Source organism: Notothenia rossii (genome assembly GCF_949606895.1).
Source record: "Notothenia rossii genome assembly, chromosome: 4".
NCBI classification, from domain to species: Eukaryota; Metazoa; Chordata; class Actinopteri; order Perciformes; family Nototheniidae; genus Notothenia; species Notothenia rossii.
This window is the reverse complement of record NC_136902.1, coordinates 1,043,068-1,056,268: the sequence shown is the minus strand read 5'-3', so window position 1 is coordinate 1,056,268 and position 13,201 is coordinate 1,043,068. Positions and strand designations below refer to the sequence as shown.

At 42.4% G+C, this 13,201-nt stretch overlaps 1 protein-coding gene across 1 annotated transcript in view; it reads left to right on the top strand.

Moving 5' to 3' along the window:
* The window catches only part of LOC307037640 (tyrosine-protein phosphatase non-receptor type 22-like), a 53,134-nt gene that overhangs the window by 18,944 nt on the left and 20,989 nt on the right, over positions 1-13,201 (top strand). Inside the window, exons 6-7 of the mRNA XM_079678688.1 lie at positions 2,132-2,449; positions 5,166-5,269. Coding sequence (XP_079534814.1) covers positions 2,132-2,449; positions 5,166-5,269 — 422 coding nt within the window. The remainder of the gene's footprint in view (positions 1-2,131; positions 2,450-5,165; positions 5,270-13,201) is intronic.

Sequence of the window (13,201 nt, the reverse complement as noted above, 5' to 3'; positions counted from 1 at the left end):
GAACACGTAAAATGTATCTGCAGAATTCTGCATGGAAAGACTCTGTTGGATGTTTGTCCCAGCGGGTATAGCTCTGGTGACTGAGTGGACCCCATACTTCACTACCGTACAGCGCAATGGGCTGGATCACACTATCAAAGATTTTGAGCCAGATTTGAATTGGAATTTGGACATTATAAAATGTTCTCTTAATTGCATTAAGAGCTCTTCTGGCTTTTTCTTTGAGTGCATTCACTGCCATGTTGAAACTTCCTGATGCTGTTATGGTTAAACCGAGGTAGGTGTAACTCATACTATGTTCGATGATATGATTATTTATGGTAAACTGGTATTTGTTCTCCTGACATCTGGGGCGTTTTTGGAAAACCATGACATTAGTTTTCTTCATATTGACTGCCAGGGCCCAGTTCTTACAGTACTGGTCTACTATGTCCAGCTGTTGTTGTAGTCCTTGTTCAGTAGGAGACAGCAGAACAAGGTCATCAGCATAAAGCAGACACTTCACCTCTCTCTCTAGGAGGGAGAGGCCAGGAGCAGCACAGTGATCCAACTGAACAGCAAGTTCATTTATATATATATTAAATAAAGTGGGACTTAAATTGCAACCCTGACGAACACCTCTTCTCTGGGTGAAGAATTCAGTTTGTTTGTCTCCAGTTTGAACAGCACACTTATTCCCTAAATACATTGATTTAACCAGATGGTACATTTTGCCCCCTATACCACAATGTAGAAGTCTATAATAGAGCCCTTGGTGCCAAATAGAGTCCAAAGCTTTTTTGAAATCAATGAAACAAGTGAATATCTTACCATGTTTTGTTTGGTGTACATGTTTGTTAACTAAAGTGTGAAGGGTATATACATGGTCGGTGGTGCGGTGTTTTGGAAGGAAGCCAATTTGATTTTGACTCAAGATGGATTGTCGGTTAAGGAAATCTTGTATTCTTTTATTTAGAATACTACAGAATAATGTTCCAGACAGCTGCTGACACAGATGCCACGGTAGTTCTTAGGGTCTGATTTGTCTCCACTCTTATGAATGGGGGAGATGAGCCCTTTGCACCAGATGGAAACATCCTGACTGCAATATGATATTGAACAGCTTTAATACTGTACCTGCATCTCTGGGGTGCTGCATCTGAGCATTTCGTTTTGAATGTTGTCTGGGCCACAAGCTTTCCTTGGCCGGAGAGATTGTGTCTGTGTGGTCAACTCTTCCCAAGTCATTGGGAAATCAAGGGGGTCCTGGTGGTCTTTAATAGTTTCTTCTAATGTTTGGAGTTTCTCTTTTGTAATACATTGATCTGAATTCATTAGATTTATTGGTATGTCTTTGTACAAACTTTCAAAATGTTCTCTCCAGATGTCACCGTTTTGGATGGGTAATGCTTGCGGTTGTTTTGTGTTGAAGTTGCTCCACAGATCCCAGAATTGATTTTGATCAATGGCTTTCTCAATATCCTCAAGTGTCATGTGGGTATCCTTTTGTTTTTTGTTCCTTATTATTTATATTTGTTTAAAACGTCATTGTATCTAATGCGTAAAGCTGGGTTGTTTGGTTGCCGATGTTTTTCATTTGCTATTTTTCTCAGGTCTTTTCTGATGGTCATTCCTGGTCAAACCATTTGTCAGCGTTTTGCCTTTTAACAGGCTTCCGCTTTTGTTTCACAAGGTCAGCTTTAATAGCTGCCTTGTGAAATATCATATTGATATAATCAATGGCCATGTTTACACCATCTTTGATAGGAACCAGTGGCGTCGCCTGGCCTGGGCATTCGTATTTTAATCGCGATTACGATTATGGCTTGCAACGATTACGGAAACAACGTAATCGAAATAAAAAGATTATTTTTTTATTATTATTATTACTTTTTTTTTAAACACTTTTTTTTGTTTTTTTTGTTCAATTATACTTAAAGTTCAGGGTAACCAACTGTTAAAAACATACTGTTCACATTTTTTTTCTCCAATAAATTTATGTTTTCAAAGTCAATGAATAATCGCATTTAATAATCGCAATTACAATTATTGACCCAAATAATCGAGATTATGATTTTTGCCATAATCGAGCAGCCCTACCTGAGAGTTCAAAGAACACATTTATTTGGTTGTGGTCTCTCTCTCTCTTCAGACCTGCTGCTTCAGCCCAACATCTCTGGGTCCTCCTCCACGTACGGGGTCTCCGGGGCCCAGCAGCAGGGGTTCCAGGTGTTCATAGGCTCCACCTTCAGAATCAGCTGCTCCATCCAGCCTCAGTACCCAGGAGGCTCCTTCCTGCTCAGCTCCTCCACTTACAACTGCACCCAGCCAGCTGTCAATCACAGCGCCCACTTCCTGTTCCCGGCTGCAGAGCCCGCCCACCAGGGAAACTACAGCTGTGTTTATCACCTCTTTGTTTTTTCTCATAACTTCTCCTCTGAGAGCCGTCTGCTGTCCGTCACTGTCTCAGGTAAGCTCAGTGTTCACCTGTCTGTCTGTCACCTGTCTGTCTGTCACCTGTCTGTCTCTCACCTGTCTGTCTGTATGTCTGTCTGTCTGTCACTGTGTCAGGTAAGCTCAGTGTTCACCTGTCTATCTCTCACCTGTCTGTCTGTCACCTATCTGTCTGTCTGTCTGTCTGTCTCTCACCTGTCTGTCGCTCACCTGTCTGTCGCTCACCTGTCTGTCTCTCACCTGTCTGTCTGTCTGTCACTGTCTCAGGTAAGCTCAGTGTTCACCTGTCTATCTGTCACCTGTCTGTCTGTCACCTGTCTGTCTCTCACCTGTCTGTCTCTCACCTGTCTGTCTGTCTGTCTGTCTGTCTGTCACCTTTCTGTCTGTCACCTGTCTGTCTCTCACCTGTCTGTCTGTCTGTCTGTCTGTCTGTCTGTCTGTCTGTCACTGTCTCAGGTAAGCTCAGTGTTCACCTGTCTATCTCTCACCTGTCTGTCTGTCACCTATCTGTCTGTCTGTCTGTCTGTCTGTCTGTCTGTCTCTCACCTGTCTGTCTCTCACCTGTCTGTCTGTCTGTCTGTCTGTCTGTCTGTCTCTCACCTGTCTGTCTCTCACCTGTCTGTCTGTCACTGTCTCAGGTAAGCTCAGTGTTCACCTGTCCATCTCTCACCTGTCTGTCTGTCACCTGTCTGTCTCTCACCTGTCTGTCTCTCACCTGTCTGTCTGTCTGTCTGTCTGTCTGTCTGTCACTGTGTCAGGTAAGCTCAGTGTTCACCTGTCTATCTCTCACCTGTCTGTCTGTCACCTATCTGTCTGTCTGTCTGTCTGTCTGTCTGTCTGTCTGTCTCTCACCTGTCTGTCTGTCACCTATCTGTCTGTCTGTCTGTCTGTCTGTCTGTCTGTCTCTCACCTGTCTGTCTCTCACCTGTCTGTCTGTCTGTCACTGTCTCAGGTAAGCTCAGTGTTCACCTGTCTATCTCTCACCTGTCTGTCTGTCACCTGTCTGTCTCTCACCTGTCTGTCTCTCACCTGTCTGTCTGTCTGTCTGTCTGTCACTGTCTCAGGTGAGCTGTTACAGTTTATATGTAAGGGATAATGTCCAGCGAGGCGCTCATTCTGAGTGAAAGAACAGGCAGATCAGGATCTTGATCAGCATGAAGGGTGTCCTTCATGAGGACCAAGTCACTGCACATTATCCCGCTTATCACACGGCCACATTCTCAACAAAGTAACGACATGACTCCCAATATTAATTGAAATGCTTTTATTGATTTAGAAAATGTTTTTATTGATTTACATTTTTGTATTATTGATTTTAAAGGACATGCATCCGCTAAGAGAAATAGTCCGTTGTTACCGTTTGAACTAACGTAGCAACGGCAGGAACTGCTTCGATAGCGTTTTTGAGGAGCTTTTTGATTACAGATTTGAAAACATCGTTGCTTGCTTTAAAAGTAGCACAATTCATTATGTCAGACCTTGGAAAGTATCTAGATATCCCTGCCCTAATGCCAAAGGAACTGCAAACTGAATGTGTTTTGCCGTTTGATGTCTGGACCGCTGCGTGTTGAGGGTTTCTGCCCCGTAGCTGATCAGCCAGTCTTTAAATAGTTCCATAGCCCGTGATGTGGTCCGTCTTTTCGCCTCTCTTACTTCTTCGCTGTTTTCTTGTCCCTCTTGTCTTTTTCTTTTCTTCACTGGGGACTCATCAGCCACTAACCATTCATCCAAATTACTGTGCTCTCCAAATATATTCAATCAATATTAAAATCCTCCATGTTGCTCTCAGACTGGAGACAACGGAAAACTAAAGACAAGCAAACTGTGTACAGTTCAATGGACCGGACTTCTTTCTGCGGATGTGAGCGTCCTTAACAACGGTTGATAAGTCCTTGAAAGCGGTCTGTACTACTGGATTAACAACGTGTCATGCACTCTGAATTGACCAATCACAATTGAGTATTCAACTAAGCCATGTAATAAGGCTATATAAAGTATATAGAACCTGGACCAGAACCTCTCCTTCAGTCAGGGTTTATGGTCCTGGTCTCGTGCACAAAAGGCCTCTTTGTTTCATCTGCTGTGTTTCCTCACTGTTCGGTTGGTTCTCCGGTGAAGTCTAGCTTACATTAGAGTCTGGACCTGAGTACTGACTGCTGGATGTAAGAGATACAGCAGCTTCTCCTACGGTCTGGAAACATGTCAGGCCACAGTCTCACCAGAGGTCAAATCAGAGAGAGAGGAGTCTCCATGCTGAAGTGGCTTCAGGGTTCAGGTCTCTACAGAGTGTTTGCTAACTTCTAGAGTGTGTGCAGATGATGCTTTAGCTGCCACAAAATGTCCAGTTCATAAGGATACCAGACTCCAAACCATGCTCCAGGATGCAAAGGAAACTGCCTGTTCACAGCTTTATTCATAGCTTTGTTTAAGTGATAGCAGCTGTCTCAAGAACCCCAAGTGATATCTGTCATTTTGCTTTCAAGAAGTAGAAGATCCCTCCAAGAGTCAGAATGGACACTGGCCTCCTGAACGCCTTATTATTCCTTCACATCTTTTCCACTCCAACCGGTTGATTCTCTAATCAGTTCTAGTTTATATTGGAGTATCAACATGAGTGCTATCAGTTTAATGTAACTAATACAGCTGTGTATTATAACGACTCCATGTTGCAGAGATATCAGGGTTCAGGTCTCTACTGAGTGTTTGCTGACTCTTGATCTGATGCTGTCCAGGTGTTCCATCAGATCCAGAACCTTTCATCATCCGAGCCGTCGTCCTGCCGCTGATTCAGCTGCTGGTGCAGCTGGTGACCGTCGGACTTTACTTCTACTGCAAGGTACGGAGACATGTTGTTGTTGTTCCACTGACTGAATGATGAGGGACTGAAACATGTTGTTGTTCTACTGACTGAATGATGAGGGACTGAAACATGTTGTTGTTGTTCCACTGACTGAATGATGAGGGACTGAAACATGTTGTTGTTCCACTGACTGAATGATGAGGTACTGAAACATGTTGTTGTTCCACTGACTGAATGATGAGGGACTGAAACATGTTGTTGTTCCACTGACTGAATGATGAGGGACTGAAACATGTTGTTGTTCCACTGACTGAATGATGAGGTACTGAAACATGTTGTTGTTCCACTGACTGAATGATGAGGTACTGAAACATGTTGTTGTTCCACTGACTGAATGATGAGGGACTGAAACATGTTGTTGTTCCACTGACTGAATGATGAGGTACTGAAACATGTTGTTGTTGTTCCACTGACTGAATGATGAAGTACTGAAACATGTTGTTGTTGTTCCACTGACTGAATGATGAGGGACTGAAACATGTTGTTGTTCCACTGACTGAATGATGAGGGACTGAAACATGTTGTTGTTCCACTGACTGAATGATGAGGGACTGAAACATGTTGTTGTTCCACTGACTGAATGATGAGGGACTGAAACATGTTGTTGTTGTTCCACTGACTGAATGATGAGGGACTGAAACATGTTGTTGTTCCACTGACTGAATGATGAGGGACTGAAACATGTTGTTGTTCCACTGACTGAATGATGAGAGACTGAAACATGTTGTTGTTCCACTGACTGAATGATGAGGGACTGAAACATGTTGTTGTTCCACTGACTGAATGATGAGGTACTGAAACATGTTGTTGTTCCACTGACTGAATGATGAGGGACTGAAACATGTTGTTGTTGTTCCACTGACTGAATGATGAGGTACTGAAACATGTTGTTGTTCCACTGACTGAATGATGAGGGACTGAAACATGTTGTTGTTGTTCCACTGACTGAATGATGAGGTACTGAAACATGTTGTTGTTCCACTGACTGCATGATGAGGGACTGAAACATGTTGTTGTTGTTCTACTGACTGAATGATGAGGGACTGAAACATGTTGTTGTTCCACTGACTGAATGATGAGGGACTGAAACATGTTGTTGTTCCACTGACTGAATGATGAGGGACTGAAACATGTTGTTGTTCCTCTGACTGAATGATGAGGGACTGAAACATGTTGTTGTTGTTCCACTGACTGAATGATGAGGGACTGAAACATGTTGTTGTTCCACTGACTGAATGATGAGGGACTGAAACATGTTGTTGTTCCACTGACTGAATGATGAGGGACTGAAACATGTTGTTGTTCCACTGACTGAATGATGAGGGACTGAAACATGTTGTTGTTCCACTGACTGAATGATGAGGTACTGAAACATGTTGTTGTTCCACTGACTGAATGATGAGGGACTGAAACATGTTGTTGTTCCACTGACTGAATGATGAGGTACTGAAACATGTTGTTGTTCCACTGACTGAATGATGAGGGACTGAAACATGTTGTTGTTCCACTGACTGAATGATGAGGGACTGAAACATGTTGTTGTTCCACTGACTGAATGATGAGGGACTGAAACATGTTGTTGTTCCACTGACTGAATGATGAGGGACTGAAACATGTTGTTGTTCCACTGACTGAATGATGAGGGACTGAAACATGTTGTTGTTCCACTGACTGAATGATGAGGGACTGAAACATGTTGTTGTTCCACTGACTGAATGATGAGGGACTGAAACATGTTGTTGTTCCACTGACTGAATGATGAGGGACTGAAACATGTTGTTGTTCCACTGACTGAATGATGAGGGACTGAAACATGTTGTTGTTCCACTGACTGAATGATGAGGGACTGAAACATGTTGTTGTTCCTCTGACTGAATGATGAGGGACTGAAACATGTTGTTGTTCCACTGACTGAATGATGAGGGACTGAAACATGTTGTTGTTCCACTGACTGAATGATGAGGTACTGAAACATGTTGTTGTTCCACTGACTGAATGATGAGGGACTGAAACATGTTGTTGTTCCTCTGACTGAATGATGAGGGACTGAAACATGTTGTTGTTCCACTGACTGAATGATGAGGTACTGAAACATGTTGTTGTTCCACTGACTGAATGATGAGGGACTGAAACATGTTGTTGTTCCACTGACTGAATGATGAGGGACTGAAACATGTTGTTGTTGTTCCACTGACTGAATGATGAGGGACTGAAACATGTTGTTGTTCCACTGACTGAATGATGAGGGACTGAAACATGTTGTTGTTCCACTGACTGAATGATAAGGGACTGAAACATGTTGTTGTTCCACTGACTGAATGATGAGGGACTGAAACATGTTGTTGTTCCACTGACTGAATGATGAGGTACTGAAACATGCTGTTGTTCCACTGACTGAATGATGAGTGACTGAAACATGTTATTGTTCCACTGACTGAATGATGAGGGACTGAAACATGTTGTTGTTCCACTGACTGAATGATGAGGGACTGAAACATGTTGTTGTTCCACTGACTGAATGATGAGGGACTGAAACATGTTGTTGTTCCACTGACTGAATGATGAGGGACTGAAACATGTTGTTGTTCCACTGACTGAATGATGAGGTACTGAAACATGTTGTTGTTCCACTGACTGAATGATGAGGTACTGAAACATGTTGTTGTTGTTCCACTGACTGAATGATGAGGTACTGAAACATGTTGTTGTTCCACTGACTGAATGATGAGGGACTGAAACATGTTGTTGTTGTTGTTCCACTGACTGAATGATGAGGGACTGAAACATGTTGTTGTTGTTCCACTGACTGAATGATGAGGGACTGAAACATGTTGTTGTTCCACTGACTGAATGATGAGGGACTGAAACATGTTGTTGTTGTTCCACTGACTGAATGATGAGGGACTGAAACATGTTGTTGTTCCACTGACTGAATGATGAGGGACTGAAACATGTTGTTGTTCCACTGACTGAATGATGAGGGACTGAAACATGTTGTTGTTGTTCCACTGACTGAATGATGAGGGACTGAAACATGTTGTTGTTGTTCCACTGACTGAATGATGAGGGACTGAAACATGTTGTTGTTCCACTGACTGAATGATGAGGGACTGAAACATGTTGTTGTTCCACTGACTGAATGATGAGGGACTGAAACATGTTGTTGTTGTTCCACTGACTGAATGATGAGGTACTGAAACATGTTGTTGTTGTTCCACTGACTGAATGATGAGGGACTGAAACATGTTGTTGTTCCACTGACTGAATGATGAGGGACTGAAACATGTTGTTGTTCCACTGACTGAATGATGAGGTACTGAAACATGTTGTTGTTCCACTGACTGAATGATGAGGGACTGAAACATGTTGTTGTTGTTCCACTGACTGAATGATGAGGTACTGAAACATGTTGTTGTTCCACTGACTGAATGATGAGGGACTGAAACATGTTGTTGTTCCACTGACTGAATGATGAGGGACTGAAACATGTTGTTGTTCCACTGACTGAATGATGAGGGACTGAAACATGTTGTTGTTCCACTGACTGAATGATGAGGTACTGAAACATGTTGTTGTTCCACTGACTGAATGATGAGGGACTGAAACATGTTGTTGTTCCACTGACTGAATGATGAGGGACTGAAACATGTTGTTGTTCCACTGACTGAATGATGAGGTACTGAAACATGTTGTTGTTCCACTGACTGAATGATGAGGGACTGAAACATGTTGTTGTTCCACTGACTGAATGATGAGGGACTGAAACATGTTGTTGTTCCACTGACTGAATGATGAGGGACTGAAACATGTTGTTGTTCCACTGACTGAATGATGAGGGACTGAAACATGTTGTTGTTCCACTGACTGAATGATGAGGGACTGAAACATGTTGTTGTTCCACTGACTGAATGATGAGGTACTGAAACATGTTGTTGTTGTTCCACTGACTGAATGATGAGGTACTGAAACATGTTGTTGTTCCACTGACTGAATGATGAGGTACTGAAACATGTTGTTGTTCCACTGACTGAATGATGAGGGACTGAAACATGTTGTTGTTCCACTGACTGAATGATGAGGGACTGAAACATGTTGTTGTTCCACTGACTGAATGATGAGGGACTGAAACATGTTGTTGTTCCACTGACTGAATGATGAGGACTGAAACATGTTGTTGTTCCACTGACTGAATGATGAGGTACTGAAACATGTTGTTGTTCCACTGACTGAATGATGAGGGACTGAAACATGTTGTTGTTCCACTGACTGAATGATGAGGGACTGAAACATGTTGTTGTTCCACTGACTGAATGATGAGGTACTGAAACATGTTGTTGTTCCACTGACTGAATGATGAGGTACTGAAACATGTTGTTGTTCCACTGACTGAATGATGAGGGACTGAAACATGTTGTTGTTGTTCCACTGACTGAATGATGAGGGACTGAAACATGTTGTTGTTGTTCCACTGAATGAATGATGAGGGACTGAAACATGTTGTTGTTGTTCCACTGACTGAATGATGAGGGACTGAAACATGTTGTTGTTCCACTGACTGAATGATGAGGGACTGAAACATGTTGTTGTTCCACTGACTGAATGATGAGGTACTGAAACATGTTGTTGTTCCACTGACTGAATGATGAGGTACTGAAACATGTTGTTGTTCCACTGACTGAATGATGAGGGACTGAAACATGTTGTTGTTCCACTGACTGAATGATGAGGGACTGAAACATGTTGTTGTTGTTCCACTGACTGAATGATGAGGGACTGAAACATGTTGTTGTTCCACTGACTGAATGATGAGGGACTGAAACATGTTGTTGTTGTTCCACTGACTGAATGATGAGGGACTGAAACATGTTGTTGTTGTTCCACTGACTGAATGATGAGGGACTGAAACATGTTGTTGTTGTTCCACTGACTGAATGATGAGGGACTGAAACATGTTGTTGTTCCACTGACTGAATGATGAGGGACTGAAACATGTTGTTGTTCCACTGACTGAATGATGAGGGACTGAAACATGTTGTTGTTCCACTTACTGAATGATGAGGTACTGAAACATGTTGTTGTTCCACTGACTGAATGATGAGGGACTGAAACATGTTGTTGTTCCACTGACTGAATGATGAGGGACTGAAACATGTTGTTGTTCCACTGACTGAATGATGAGGTACTGAAACATGTTGTTGTTCCACTGACTGAATGATGAGGTACTGAAACATGTTGTTGTTGTTCCACTGACTGAATGATGAGGGACTGAAACATGTTGTTGTTGTTCCACTGACTGAATGATGAGGGACTGAAACATGTTGTTGTTCCACTGACTGAATGATGAGGTACTGAAACATGTTGTTGTTCCACTGACTGAATGATGAGGGACTGAAACATGTTGTTGTTCCACTGACTGAATGATGAGGGACTGAAACATGTTGTTGTTCCACTGACTGAATGATGAGGTACTGAAACATGTTGTTGTTGTTCCACTGACTGAATGATGAGGGACTGAAACATGTTGTTGTTGTTCCACTGACTGAATGATGAGGTACTGAAACATGTTGTTGTTCCACTGACTGAATGATGAGGGACTGAAACATGTTGTTGTTCCACTGACTGAATGATGAGGGACTGAAACATGTTGTTGTTCCACTGACTGAATGATGAGGGACTGAAACATGTTGTTGTTCCACTGACTGAATGATGAGGGACTGAAACATGTTGTTGTTCCACTGACTGAATGATGAGGGACTGAAACATGTTGTTGTTCCACTGACTGAATGATGAGGGACTGAAACATGTTGTTGTTCCTCTGACTGAATGATGAGGGACTGAAACATGTTGTTGTTCCACTGACTGAATGATGAGGTACTGAAACATGTTGTTGTTCCACTGACTGAATGATGAGGGACTGAAACATGTTGTTGTTCCACTGACTGAATGATGAGGGACTGAAACATGTTGTTGTTCCACTGACTGAATGATGAGGTACTGAAACATGTTGTTGTTCCACTGACTGAATGATGAGGTACTGAAACATGTTGTTGTTCCACTGACTGAATGATGAGGTACTGAAACATGTTGTTGTTCCACTGACTGAATGATGAGGGACTGAAACATGTTGTTGTTCCACTGACTGAATGATGAGGTACTGAAACATGTTGTTGTTCCACTGACTGAATGATGAGGTACTGAAACATGTTGTTGTTGTTCCACTGACTGAATGATGAGGGACTGAAACATGTTGTTGTTCCACTGACTGAATGATGAGGGACTGAAACATGTTGTTGTTCCACTGACTGAATGATGAGGTACTGAAACATGTTGTTGTTCCACTGACTGAATGATGAGGGACTGAAACATGTTGTTGTTCCACTGACTGAATGATGAGGTACTGAGAACATGTTGTTGTTCCACTGACTGAATGATGAGGGACTGAAACATGTTGTTGTTCCACTGACTGAATGATGAGGGACTGAAACATGTTGTTGTTCCACTGACTGAATGATGAGGTACTGAAACATGTTGTTGTTCCACTGACTGAATGATGAGGACTGAAACATGTTGTTGTTCCACTGACTGAATGATGAGGTACTGAAACATGTTGTTGTTCCACTGACTGAATGATGAGGGACTGAAACATGTTGTTGTTCCACTGACTGAATGATGAGGGACTGAAACATGTTGTTGTTCCACTGACTGAATGATGAGGTACTGAAACATGTTGTTGTTCCACTGACTGAATGATGAGGGACTGAAACATGTTGTTGTTCCACTGACTGAATGATGAGGTACTGAAACATGTTGTTGTTCCACTGACTGAATGATGAGGGACTGAAACATGTTGTTGTTCCACTGACTGAATGATGAGGGACTGAAACATGTTGTTGTTCCACTGACTGAATGATGAGGGACTGAAACATGTTGTTGTTCCACTGACTGAATGATGAGGGACTGAAACATGTTGTTGTTCCACTGACTGAATGATGAGGTACTGAAACATGTTGTTGTTCCACTGACTGAATGATGAGGACTGAAACATGTTGTTGTTCCACTGACTGAATGATGAGGGACTGAAACATGTTGTTGTTCCACTGACTGAATGATGAGGTACTGAAACATGTTGTTGTTCCACTGACTGAATGATGAGGGACTGAAACATGTTGTTGTTCCACTGACTGAATGATGAGGGACTGAAACATGTTGTTGTTCCACTGACTGAATGATGAGGACTGAAACATGTTGTTGTTCCACTGACTGAATGATGAGGGACTGAAACATGTTGTTGTTCCACTGACTGAATGATGAGGTACTGAAACATGTTGTTGTTCCACTGACTGAATGATGAGGGGACTGAAACATGTTGTTGTTCACTGACTGAATGATGAGGTACTGAAACATGTTGTTGTTCCACTGACTGAATGATGAGGGACTGAAACATGTTGTTGTTCCACTGACTGAATGATGAGGGACTGAAACATGTTGTTGTTCCACTGACTGAATGATGAGGTACTGAAACATGTTGTTGTTGTTCCACTGACTGAATGATGAGGGACTGAAACATGTTGTTGTTCCACTGACTGAATGATGAGGGACTGAAACATGTTGTTGTTCTACTGACTGAATGATGAGGGACTGAAACATGTTGTTGTTCCACTGACTGAATGATGAGGGACTGAAACATGTTGTTGTTCCACTGACTGAATGATGAGGGACTGAAACATATTGTTGTTCCACTGACTGAATGATGAGGGACTGAAACATGTTGTTGTTCCACTGACTGAATGATGAGGAACTGAAACATGTTGTTGTTTCACTGACTGATGATGAGGGACTGAAACATATTGTTGTTGTTTCACTGACTGAATGATGAGGGACTGAAACATGTTGTTGTTCCACTGACTG